We start from the raw sequence: 13,933 nt of genomic DNA on the forward strand, positions 1-13,933 counted from the left end.
TACAGCAATACCAAGATACAACAGGAGAGGACCCTGGCCATACAAGCTTACAGTGTAAGTTTTGTCAAAAAACAAAAATTAAAACCCATCTATATTCCTTATCCCTTACTGCATCTTTATTGCCATTATGTTTAGGGTACTTGCACACTATAAATGTTGCATTGTGCATTTTGAATAATAGGATTGCAATGCTGTTGAAAAATCACATCACACGCCACTAGTATGATACGATGCATACAGTCCTTAAGGTGCGTACACACATCAGATAAAAGTCTTTGGAAAATGAAAGATCACAGACCAATTTTACCCCCTTCCATGTAGTATGAGAGCCATACCTACACAGTCTATTCTATGGAGCTGCACTCCCCATCAGATAAAAATCTTTGCAAGATGCTGCACACACAGATGCTGTACACATGCAACAGATCAGTATCTGCAAAAGATCAGTTCCTTCAAAATGCATTGATAGTCTATGATATCTGCAGATCTCATACACACCTTGTTTAACGGACATTCATCTGTAGATCAGACAATTATCTGCCGATCTGAAGATCCATCCTGGTGGATCTGATCTGCAGATAATTGTCCGTTAAACAAGGTGTGTACGAGATCTGCAGATATTATAGACTATGAATGCATTTTGCAGAAACGGATCTTTTGCAGGAACTGATCTTTTACAGATAGTGATCTGTTGCTTGTGTACAGCATCTTGCAAAGATTTTTATCTGATGGGGAGTTTGGCTCCATAGAATAGACTGTGTAGAGTATGCCTTCATACTACATGGAAGGGGGTAAAATTGGTCTATGATCTTTCATTTTCCAAAGCTTTTTATCTGACATGTGTACCCACCTTTAAACTGCAACTGTTAGCATCGTCCAGAAAGCACAGCATGCTGCGCCTTATTACAATGAAATTTGTCACACTGCACTGTTATGTGCCAAAGTGATGGTAACAAAATATAACTGCATTGCGATGTGATAATATTGTCAGTTGCACTGCAATGTGTGCTGAACGAAAGGATCCTTAAGGTGGCCACACACCATACAATTTTCATGCAATCTGAATCTACAATTTATATACAATCTTTCCAACATCCATGTAGTATAACAGCACTTGATTGATTGTACAGCCAGATTGCATGAAAATTGTATGGTGTGTGGCCACCTTTTGACACACAAACTTACAATTATTGGATTTCCAAGAAATGTTGGTGTTCCTCTGGGTTTTCAAGCCCCTCACAGTTCATCAACAATCACCCAACATACACACACCCCATGATCAGCCCTGGTACTGTCAGGAAGATCCATGGTTATTCTTGCGGCCAGTCAATATTGTTCTGATCAATTTCCCCAGTTGGTAACTGACCATATAGGAATGCCAGCATGCTCTTCCATCCAATTTTTGTTCCAGAGCAAGTTCTTGTCAGATCTTGTTTATTGTTAAAGAATACAAAAAGGTACAAGAGTGTAATGGTGAAATGTATGCAGTATGAAAAATGGACCAATCAAAATTAAACTCAGGTTTAAATTGATTGGTCCATTTTTAAGCTGCATATAGTTGCATAAATTTGCATCAACTTGGACAAATTTGCATATCGGTGATCATCTCGAGTGGGCACCCAGCCCAATAGTGCTTCCTTACATTCCAAGCAAATATGGCAGAAATAGCATCTCCTTTGTTATTGCAACACTCCTGGCCAATCTGTATGTGCACATACTCCTTCACAGGGGTTTGCCACTACATCTTTAGCTGTCTGAGGAGTGTTTACTGTACTGATACCATGTGAACCCACCATTGTGCAGCACTCAGACGTTAGGCTCTATGGCACATGTGTCGAACTCCAGGCCTGGAGGGCCAGATCCATGCCAGTGTTTAGGATGGACTGAGAAAGAAAGGAATGTGTTCTACCTGATGGACCACACCTTTCCTGATTCAGACCCATCAATTCATTTGAGCTGTATCAAAAATGTGTGAGGATCTCAGCCCTCGTAGGACCGGTTTGACATACCTGCTCTATGGGGTTGATTCACTAAGCATAGTGCAGCGTAACAGCACGCGTTAGCTACTGTTATGCGTGCTAGTGAATCCGCATGGCTTAAATCTTTCTCCCTGAACGCTACCTGCGCTAGCGTAGTGTGCGTCAGGGGAGTGAGCACTCATTGCATGCTATGCTGCTCTATTGCAGCATAGCAAACGCTAGTGAACTTTACGTTGGCTCAACTCCTCACGTTCTGAGCCTCTTCAGGTCCAGTCACATTAAAGGACCTGATCCCTGCACTCTGATTGACCCAATAGGCTGCCTGTCACTTGGCATCACTTGACAGGCAGCCTTTTGCTGACTATGGACAAGAGATATCACTGACTGGCAGATACTACTCAATGGAAATGATATTTGTCAAGGATATGCCACAGTACCGCTTGTATGCCAAGTGAAGAACGGACACGAGCATATTCAACAAGCCTCATGAGGGTTTGTGATACAAGTCTGAAGAGCTTGTGTGAATGACTGGTTGCTAGGGAAAAAACACATTAGCAAGCTAGTCTGTAGGCAGATAGGACATATCTTGTATCTTTTAGTAGTGATGAACCATTCTCCATAGAAAACCATTGGCAGAGCAGCAAAAGGTTATTGCAAGTTATGAAAACATGCTGTTTGCGCTGCGATCACGAGGGATGAATCATATTTCCAAGTTGTGGATAGGCTAATGGCCGACTACATCCTATGAAAACAAGTACTGAGCATGCAGGGCACGTGATATGGTTATATAACAGTATGTTGCAATAAGCTCGTAACCCTGAATTAACGGTTTCAGGAATTGCACGTTCACACAGGACTTAACTAAAATTAGTCCTGTTCATGAGAATATTGGGTACTTATCCGTTAGCCGGGCGCATCCGGCAGGTGGCGCTAATTACTATTCCCCCTCCAGGCCGACATGGATAGTAGGGAAAGATGTAACTCTGGTGGAGTTTTGTCGCCACCTAGAGGATGCGCCCGGCTAACGGATAAGTACCGAATATTGACTATAAGTCATCCAATCATAGCGAGGCTCATGCCTGAGCATCCCCAAGATGCAATAGGGAAAATGGGTGGAGCTATGAGTATAAGAAAGAGAGATTTCCCTTGCTCTGATGGGACTCTCCACTACTGACGAGTTGTGTGATGTTGTGTATGTGCTGCCTCCTGACGATCGCTGGTCCCCCGATACGGAGTGATGATGCAATATCCGGTAATGTATTGATTCTTTACTCTATTACTTATCCATGATTTACTGCTATACCTGTAAATAATTGAATAAATATCCTAATACAGTGTGAAGTTGTAAGCTATGTATTTACCCGGCCAGTAGGCTGGTGTGAGTCGAGTGTGAGGCCTTAGCAACGCCAAGAACATAGCAATACAGGGTTTCACACTGCAAACTGGTGGCAGCGATGCGGTGCGTTTCGCCCGGCACACTGCATTGCCAGAAATAGGCCTTCAGGGAACACAGCGTTAGTACGGTCACTTCCTGTTTCGGAGTATGCGGAAGTGCACAGAAGCGTATTGCATGCGCGCCGCAATGTCTTGTCGCCATAAAGGAACATGACTTCCGGTCCACAAATATGCACGTTAACATAGTTTTGTCCTAGCGTCGGAGGATGTGGCAAAAACGTTACTTCCGTCGCATCGCGCTGTACAGTGGCAGTATGAAAGTCTCCATAGACTTTCATTGCCCGGCGGTGAGATGCGGTAAAAATACCGCACCGCCCCCGTGTGAAAGGGCCCACAGTCAATATGCTCAGAGGGATCCAGCCCCACAGCGCAGATGACACAACTATAGTGCTTGCAGTCCTCAGACGTGACAGGAGATGGATTTAGGCTTCCGAGTATCGCCACCATGTGTCAAACGAGACACACGTGGTGTATTAACACTACCATTCAGCTGCATGTAATTGCAGCCAAAAGGCGCTTGAGACTGGCAGCCATGTGCCCAAGTACGCAGCTACCACCCATAGATAAAGAAAAGAAGCCTAGGCCTCGTTCAGATGGATGACGGATCTGTGCGCTTGCTGAGCTGTTTAGTGTCCCATATGCCGCCCACAAGTGCAATTTAAAGGGAAGGTTCAGGGAGGGTGGGTAAAAAATAAAAATCAAATTCCACTTACCTGGGGCTTCCTCCAGCCCGTGGCAGGCAGGAGGTGCCCTTGCCGCCGCTCCGCAGGCTCCCGGTGGTCTCCGGTGGCGCGCCCGACCTGGCCAGGCCGGCTGCCAGGTCGGGCTCTTCTGCGCTCCAAGGCCCGGAACTTCTGCGTCCCACGCCGGCGCTCTGACATCATCGGACGTCCTCCGGGCTCTACTGCGCATGCGCAGTAGAGCCCGGAGGACGTCCGATGACGTCAGAGCGCCGGCGTGGGACGCAGAAGTTCCGGGCCTTGGAGCGCAGAAGAGCCCGACCTGGCAGCCGGCCTGGCCAGGTCGGGCGCGCCACCGGAGACCACCGGGAGCGGCGGCGAGGGCACCTCCTGCCTGCCACGGGCTGGAGGAAGCCCCAGGTAAGTGGAATTTGATTTTTATTTTTTGCCCACCCTCCCTGAACCTTTCCTTTAAGTGAAGATTGGCTAAGAGATTTGTGTCCGTTAGTGGTCCCAAATGATCATTTACAATCGTTCATAGGAAGAATCATTCTTAATCGATCGTTAGGCCAATTGTATCATCAGTGGCCACCTTTAGGCAAATTGTATCATTAGTGGCCAGTTGGCCACCTTTATGGCAAAACTGATACACCTGGAGAGTCTTGTAAAAAAAAAAAAAAAATTAAAGGCCCAGGCCTACACTGCACAGCAGCCTGCTACATGTGTGAGCAAGCCTCTGCCTGCAGAACCTTATTAGGCCACAGTATTTCAATTGAACCAAACACCCTAATTTACAAATGCAATATTTTTGCGGATCTGCATGTTTGGCGTTTTCTTAGACCATTAACTCCCCCTCCCCTCCCCTGAGAAACAGAAGCCATTAAAGAACCGTCTGCTCTGCACAATAATCTGCATGATACACTGCTGCTTGCAGAGACTGAGGACATTCATGTCAGGCTGGTAACAGCCCTTATCTATTTCTCTGCCACATCCAGCAGCTTTGCATCACTAGCTGTCACAGAAGCACCATTGTTCTATTTTTCCAGCCAATCGCAGGCCTGTCTGATATTACGACATTTATAAAACAAGACGGCAGATCACAGTTTGTGGAGCGCACACCTCCTCGCAGTTACTATGTTATTATCTGCGCTGCCCATTTCCGAGGCGGGCGGGCGCGCGCACGCGTGGTTAGCAGCGCTGAGAGATCCTGGCCGGTGCACAGGTGGGCGCCCCTGCCATAGGGTGAGAAGAGAAGAAGAAGCTCTGCGTTTGCGTTTGATGCTCATTCTTAGGATTATTAGCCAGTCGGGCGGGCGAGTTTCTGGGTCCCACCTCCTTCTGTAATCCTCCTGCACTCTTGTCAATCTGTGGCTCTCTCCCTCTCCGGCTTTACTTCCTCCCGGGGCTCTCTCGTTTTCTTCCTCGGAGAATGAGCTCTTCGTCCCTGGGCACTGACACTCTCCCCGGTAACAGGACACAGGAGGGCGGCATGAAGGTGAAGCAGAGCGGGGGGCAGCTGGAGGAGCAGCTGCTCAGGAAGCCGCACATCACTCCGGAGGATGTCCTCCTGCTGCAGAAGATCACAAGCGGTCAGTCTCCCTGCATCCTCATTACCTCTATTATGTATTGTGGCCACAGGTCACGCTCATTGCTCCGGCTTCCAATTACACCCCCTTTATATCCCTGCCTCTCATTTACCTGTTGAGAGAGGCAGCCTATTGCCTAAACCCTGGACTGGATCAATGATCCACTGGCCTGGAGTTACTGGGTACCTTGCACATCTTATTTAATAACTAACGAGAGGAATATGGAGGCTGACATATTTATTTCCCTTTAAAGGGAACCTTAACTGTGACATAATAAAAACTTTCACTTACCTGGGGCTTCCCCAAGCCCCCAGCAGCTGTCGTGTGCCCTCCCCGGTCCTCGACTATCCTCTGATTCCCCGCTGCGGGTTAGTTTCGTTGCTGTGCGCATCACTGTATGCGTTCCTGTCAAACCCAGCGCAGTAAGAGAAACCTCAGGACGCACTTATCGACAGGAACGCTCAAAGCCAGGTCGAAAACGAAACTAACCCACGCTGGTGAACCTGAGGATAGTCAAGGACCAGTGAGGGCCCAGGATGGCTGCAAAGGGCTTATGGAAGCCCCCGGTAAGTTAAACTTTTTTTTTTTTTTTTTAATCACAGTTCCCTTAAAACAATACCAGTTGCCTGGCAGCCCTGCTGTTCTATTTGGCTGCAGTGGTGTCTGAACCACACCAGAAACTAGCATACCGCTAACCTTGACAGATGTGACAATAATGTCAAACACCTGATCTGCTGCATGCTTGTTCAGGGTCTGTGGCTAAAAGTATTAGAGGCAGAGGACCAGCAGGATAGCCAGGCAACTGGTATTGCTTAAAAGGAAATAAATATGGCAGCCTCCATATACCTCTCATTACCGTTGTCCTCTAAAGGAAACCTGAGATGTTCAAAATAGGAGCATTTATATTTACCTAGGTATTCTGCCAGCCTCATGTACTCCTCCCAGGTGGCTCTGTTCTGCAACCTTCTCAGGTAATAGAGTCCAGTTGTGCGCAGGCAGTACTGCTGCCTAGGTGGCTGGCCACACATGTGCAGAGACTGACGAGACTGGATCCTATTACGGGGGAAGATTGTAGAAGAATGGAGCCTCCTGGGAGGGTGAAAGGGAGCGCACAGAGTACATGGGGTTGGAGGAAGCCCCAGGTAAGTACAAATGCTGCTATTTAGAACGTCTCAGGGACACTTTAAAGAGACACTTAAACCAGAAAAAAAATTAGTTTTACTCACCTGGGGCTTCTACCAGCCCTCTGCAGCAGTCCTTTGCCCTCACAGCCACTCACTAATCGTCTGGTCCCCCGCTGCCAGCTAGTTTCGTTTTTGCCAACAGGCCCGTCAGGACTGGCCACGCGTAGCTTTTTCTGCATTCCCCGACTGTAATTAGCGCTACCGCGGGCCACAACACGTATGAAAATACGTGTTGCCGCATTACGCACGCATAGATATGCGGCAACGCGTATTGTACGCGTTGCGGCCCGCAACGCGTACGAAAATACATGTTGCCGCATTACGCACGCATAGATATGCGGCAACGCGTATTGTACGCGTTGCGGCCCGCAATAGCGCTAATTACAGTCGGGAATGCGGGAAAAAAGCTACGCGTGACCAGTCCTGACGGGCCTGTCGGCAAAAACGACACTAGCTGGCAGCGGGGGACCAGAGGATTAGTGAGTGGCTGCGAGGGCACAGGACTGCTGCAGGGGGCTGGTAGAAGCCCCAGGTGAGTAAAACTCATTTTTTTTCTGGCTTAAGGTTCACTTTAACACAATTTCCAAGCGTTGTTTTAATTAACCGCTTCCCGACCAGCTAACGCAGAATGGTGGCTGGATAGCAGCTCTCTTGTTCCTCTGTGACGCATATATGCGTCATCTCAGCGATCAGCCTGCCTGCCAACAATCGGCACTAGCAGGCTGTATTTTAAGGTCATTATTTGATTAAAGGGGCACTATGGTGAAAAATTGTAAAATTTAAAATATGTGCAAACAGACAAATAAGAAGTGTGTTTTTTCCAGAGTAAAATGAGCCATAAATTACTTTTCTCCTATGTTGCTATCACTTACAGTAGGTAGTAGAAATCTGACAGAAGCAACAGGTTTTGGACTAGACCATCTCTTCATGGGGGATTGTCAGGGATTTATTTATTTTCAAAAGCACTTAGTGAATGGCAGTTGTTCTGTCCAACTGCCAAAAAACTGTGTAGCGAGCAGGGAATCTGGCCAGCATCATTGTATAAATCCTTTATACTGTAGTGTATGTATCGTAGTCTAGGGCCAATTAAAGGGTAAGCCAATAAGCGTATCTGTGTTGTTTTTTTTTAACAAAATTTCCTTTTTTTTTTTTTTTAATTAAAATAAAAATAGCAACAGCAATCAAGTAGCACCAAAAGAAAGCTCTATTTGTGAGAAGAAAAGGAGGTAAAATTAATTTGGGTGCTAAGTTGTGTGACAGAGCAATAAACCGTTAAAGTTTTGAAGTGCGACATTGTAAAAAATGTCCTGGTCACTAGGTGGGTATAAACCACTGGGGCTCAAGAGGTTAAACTACCACTCCTTCCCTTTAGTCATGTAAGTCTGTGTTTAAAAACATTATTTTGGTTTGTACCCCTTTAGAAAAAGTCTGTCCCTACCAAGTACCCCCTAATATAGGTAAAATGATTTAAAGTACCCCTTGTACCTCTAAAGACTTCGTAGCATTTATTACCAGTGCACCCATATTGTGTACATGTGATTTCCAGTCATTCTCCTATTGTATTTCATTAATAAAAACACAATACAATTTTTGTTTTGTTTATATAATGATTTATCATTTTCTTAAAATTTAAAACTTTGCTCAGTTTGATTAAATTAACCAATGCCAACTACCCCCTGAACCCTCCAGAAGTATCCCCTGGGCTACGCATACCATATGTTGAAAACATAGAATGTAAATTTTGTAGAACGTACAAATGTACCTTTTTACTTTATTAAAATGATGGTGGTTATGTTATTGCTGGGCCCACTTCATACGTGAATGGACCAGGAAGGCGCTTATTTGCAGGGTCCACATTCCTGTTAATACTCCTCAACCGCTCCCCCCCCCCCCGGCATTTGCTCCACCCCTTTTATATCTCCATGCAGGTGGAATGTTTGGTAGCAGCTTGGCCTTCCATAATCCTAATTAGTAGGGGTGTTTAACTCCATTTGGCTATGCTGCCCCTTCTATAAGACAATTACGCTAGAAAGGAGGCAGGATAAGCATATGGAAGAGCAGCAATCACAGCAGATTGCTGCTGTATTTTTCTAATATAAAATTATTTAGAGGCATTGTTAATCATTTGTACATGACTAAAAAAGAAGACTAGACAAAGGCTTTAAAATGAGCCTGAATTGAAAATATAACCGATGAGATAAAGTCTATGAACATAATCCTAAAAAAGATTTTCCTGGAATTGCATATTCTTATTTTGCTTTTAAAGGGTACCAAAAGTGAAAAGAGGTGGCCAGTTTAACTTGGGACTACATTTAGCCCCCCCGTAGACCTTCAGTTCCCTTGCAGTTGTTCCACTCTGCGCTGTTCAGCAGTCGTGCCCTTCTGAATGTTCGCCAACTGAGCCAGTCATGGGCTACTGCGCATGTGTGGCCCCTGCCACACACCTCCTTGGACCATGCGCCCGTGGTCAGGAGCGTTTGCCGCATGCACAGTTTCAATTCTTACGAAATGTGCATGTGCAGAATGCTCCATGCCACAGGAGCGTGAACAAGCAGTTGCCAGGGCCATGCACGCAGCTTTCGGAGGGCACAGCTACTCAATGGAAGAAAGTGGAATGACTGTGCAGAACCAGAAAGGCAACAGGGGGCTGGAAGAAGTCCCCAGTAAGGTAAACTGGCTGCCCTTGTTTCATTTTAGGTTTCCTTTAAAGGTCATACGAAGTGACCTTAAAGTAGGTTTACTTACCTAGGGATAATTCCAGCCCCTTGTGGTCACTCTGTCCCTGGCCGCAGCTCCGATCTTCTCTTGGTTCCCGCTGGCAGGCTATGCAGGATCGCCTGTAAACTCCAGATGACGCAGTGCGGGCTCACGCCTGTGCATGCGCAGAAGACACCGAATACAGAGTAATGATTGTGACAGTTGTGCACAAGCTTTATGACCTCTAGTTATCAGGGAGAATTGCACAGTGCACTTCATACCATTGCAGAAAGACTGTGATTTATAGCACTGGTTTATTAACCCTTACCGAGGGGAAAAAATTGAATACAGGCAAGTTCCAAGTAGGATTGGTATCATACATACACACGTTTATCGTATTATGCTACAGCGTACCTTGATGACTCAGAGCCATTTAGTATGAGGGCCCATTCACACTAGAAGCGCTTTTCTGAGCGTTTTGCGATTGATTCGCGTTTTTAAAATCGCTCCCATTCACTTTCATTAAAATCGTGGAAAAATAGCAGCGATTTTGCGATTGCATGCTTGAAAATCGAGGCAATTTTTCCACGATTTTACCGCGATTTTATTGAAAGTGAATGGGAGCGATTTTAAAAAACGCTAATCAATTGCAAAACGCTCAGAAAAACGTTTCTAGTGTGAATGGGCCCTTAAGGGTCATGCGTCACTTCAGGGAAACTATAAAGGCCCCACCCTCTCTGACGTATGGATGGCTACACAAGTATCTCTATCTATGCCAAGGTTGTGTTAGATAAATAACACAGTAAATTCTCAGTTATCCGCCACCTATAAAGATTGAGTTTCTGGTTGCTTGAGAGTTCCTATTAAAAAGGCCTAACTAATGCTGTAGTATATCTCGTGCTATACCCACAACAAACTATTAATATTGAAATACATGAATTAAAAAATAGAAAAATAGACAAACTTAGCTTTATTAAACGTATAATACAATGTTAACACAGCTTTGTGCATCCTGCAAGACCAGCATTTTTATTGTGGTTGCTTGAGTCTATTGTACTTGCTATATTTGTCTTTTTTTTTTTTTTCAGGATGTCAGTTCTCAGTTTAGGCCTGGGTTGTGTTCAAGGAACATGCTTGTAAACCAAATGTTGCATAATTTAAAGAATAGATTCAGTTTGTAGTCAATAGAATCCACTTAGATTGCATTTTCATGCTAGGTTAGGATGAAACCTGTCTTTGTATAAACGTTTGCACAGGCGATGGGGTTTTGATGGCTGGAATGATAGCTTGTGATTGCTTTGAACGTTAATTCGAGATCTGTGCAGACATCCTCCGTCTTCTGTGCCTGTCAGAGCAATAACAAAAAGCCATTGGCCTTGGTAGATTTTTCTCAGCCTATAGCTTTGTCCCCTGCACACCCTCTCCCTTCTGTTTGACAGTATATGGCCAAGCTGAATATAAATGAACAGTAAAGGGGTTGGCAGCAGACTGTGAGCTAAAACAATCAGCATGATCGTTGCAGGTGACTAAAGACTTATGTCTGTTCCTATTAACTCAGTTATGTGTGCCAACACAGATCATATTGCAGAGCAGATTGTCCTGAGAAGCCCTGACAGCACAGGTCCAACCCACAGATCTAGCTATGCAGAGTACCAAATCCTATGGATTGTAGAGTAAGGGTGCCCATAAATTACTCGACTTTGCAGCCCATCGACCATCCAATTTGACAATTCTGACCGAATCAGATGAAAATCTGTGCATGCTCAATCGAGGATGCAACCAATTTTGGACAGAAATTGGTAGCATGTATTGATCAGACATGCTAGAAATCTCGGGTTGACATGCTCCATTGGGTGCACAGCGCTGACGGGGTGCGATAATCAGGAAATACAAACGCGATGGAAACCTCCACCCGCTTTCCCCCCTAATGTTTTATCGCCTGGTGTCCTGTACATTTATACTTTGCCTGACAAGCCACTCGCTAGTGTCTGCCGTACTTCAACATTCTTGACCCATGTGACTACCGGCCTAGAGCACGTGCCACACATGCTCCCCATGTCCTGTAACGCTGGCAGCTACATGGGGTTGTAAATACAGAAGCAGGAGGACGGCAGCAGAGCGGAAGGCAGCACGTAAAGTATACCTGCACGGGGCATGAACATAAAACATTAGGGGGGCAGCGGCCAGAAGCGACATGGTGCCGTTACAAGGCTGATTACCAGAAGATTTCGTGTTGGGAATCATCGGGAATCGGCCTGCGGTTTATGGTGGCCAACAGATCTCTGTCCATTTAGATTTGTTCAGAGAGAGATCCGTCTCTTGGTTGATCGGCCCCCAAAATCGTTAATGTTAATCTTAACACATCTTGGTAATGCACTATAAAGGTGTGTACACATATGAAACCTGAAAAGATAGGGATTGTTTTGGCCAGCAGGAGGAGCAAGCATAACCCTGCTCTTGGAGGAAGCTCCAGCATATACTACAGTGATTGGGTGAGAGCAATCTGACCTGCTGCATAGCTGAAGGGGAGGCCAACAACTTACTTCCTCATTCTGCAGGAGAATCGGCAGCACAATCAGACACAGCGCAGCTCAGACTGTGCTTCTGCAGAGCTGCCGTCCAATGTTATAAATCTGCAGCACGTCAGCGTATAAATTTGGTTGTTTGTTCATTGTAATTATGTTTGTAAGGGTGACAGGTACCCCAAACTTAGTGTATGAGTTGGTTGATCATTGCACCCTTACAAACATAATTACAATGAACAAACTGTACCAAATTTAGAGTGTGTTTCAGTTTCATTTATTTCTTAGTGCAGCACCTGCTCTGTAAGCACTATACACGGACGTGCCGCGGATTTATAACATTGGACGGCAGCTCTGCAGAAGCACAGTCTGAGCTGCGCTGTGTGCGCTGCCACGCATGAGCAGTAGCAAAACTCGGGCAGCTTAAAATTACTGCATCTGCGCATGTGTGAAACAACCAAGGAGCAAGTCGTGAATTTTTGGGCAAGATTATGAGATTTTGCTTCTGCGCATGCGCGGCAGCGTAATCTGTAGGGCAGCGTGATGAGACACAACACAGGCTCACATGACTCGTAATTGAACATGTTAATTTGGACATGCTTTCTCTTAAATCCTTCCCCTTCTTCTTTGTAATAGACAGGTATGATGGCTGAAGTTAGAACTCAGACAGGGCCGTTTTTAGACATAGACAAACCAGGAAAACACCTAGTGGGACAGCTGCTTGAGGGAGCACCAAGGAGCTATTCTTAGCAGACTGTGCTTTACGGAATTCTTATACACAACTGCTAGATGCATTAAGACGGATGAATGGTAATTTCATCACCTACATGGGAATTACTGTAGTAATGAACATAAAGCTTTCTTGAACAGCATAACAATGAATGGCAGGTACTGTTCATGAACTAGTAAAGCTTGAATTGTTTTGATTTGGTTGTACTCATTGTTGCAACTCTCGATTTCTGGATTTCCAGGACGATATGACAAACTGTAAAGACCCGAGCTTTACATAAACAGTATATTTATTTTTTTATAAAGTGATTTAACACCTCTCTTAAGGTGGCCACACACGATACAATAAAATGATCCGATTTTACAGCAAATCGATAAAAACGAACGTATCTTCCGCAAAAAATCGAAAGCTTTTTTTTCATTCGACTGAAAAATCCGATTGGATTTCCGGTGTTTTTTCGATTTATATCGATCCGGAATGCCAGATATTTCTCTTCAATTTTTTTAAAGATTGTATGGTGTGTGTTTGTCAATTTTATTAAAATACACAACCTAGCAGTTTTCTCAGAGTTTCCAATCAGTTTTATCATAATTGGGGACAAATTGTACATAGGTGTGTGGTACATTGGTCAGATTTTTGAAATGTTACAATCAGTAGAAGAATTGATTGAAATTCTTAAATTGAACCGATATTTAAAAAATTGTATGGTGTGTGGCCACCTTTTAAAGAGACTCTGTAACAAAAATTTCAGCCTTATTTCTTCTATCCTATAAGTTCCTGTACCTGTTCTAAGGTGGTCTGGATTACTGCAGCCTTTTCTAGTTGCACTGTCTCTGTAATATATCTAATCTTCTTTGTCAAACGTTGTCAACCCAGGGAGGAATGGGCTGCCTCTGTTGTAATGAATGCAAGTTATGCACGCCCCCTGCAGGCTCTGTGTGCTTTGTTTACTCCTCACTCTCTGCTCTCAGTTTCAGACAAGACTGATGCAGTTTGTGAGGCTGAGGGGGGAGGGAGCTGCCTGTCACATGCTGACAAAACTGTGAGAATCCCAGACTGGAGTGCAGATAATTCACTATGTAATAAAAACTTGTAACACA

The 13,933-nt window shown here is 44.9% G+C and overlaps 1 protein-coding gene across 1 annotated transcript in view; it reads left to right on the forward strand.

The window, feature by feature from the left end:
• Window positions 1-5,237: 5,237 nt before the first annotated feature.
• The window catches only part of UNC119 (unc-119 lipid binding chaperone), a 106,493-nt gene continuing 97,797 nt past the window's right edge, over window positions 5,238-13,933 (forward strand). Inside the window, exon 1 of the mRNA XM_068270162.1 lies at window positions 5,238-5,703. Coding sequence (XP_068126263.1) covers window positions 5,544-5,703 — 160 coding nt within the window. The 5' untranslated portion in view covers window positions 5,238-5,543. The remainder of the gene's footprint in view (window positions 5,704-13,933) is intronic.

The sequence above is a fragment of the Hyperolius riggenbachi genome, chromosome 2 (assembly GCF_040937935.1).
Source record: "Hyperolius riggenbachi isolate aHypRig1 chromosome 2, aHypRig1.pri, whole genome shotgun sequence".
NCBI lineage: Eukaryota > Metazoa > Chordata > Amphibia > Anura > Hyperoliidae > Hyperolius > Hyperolius riggenbachi.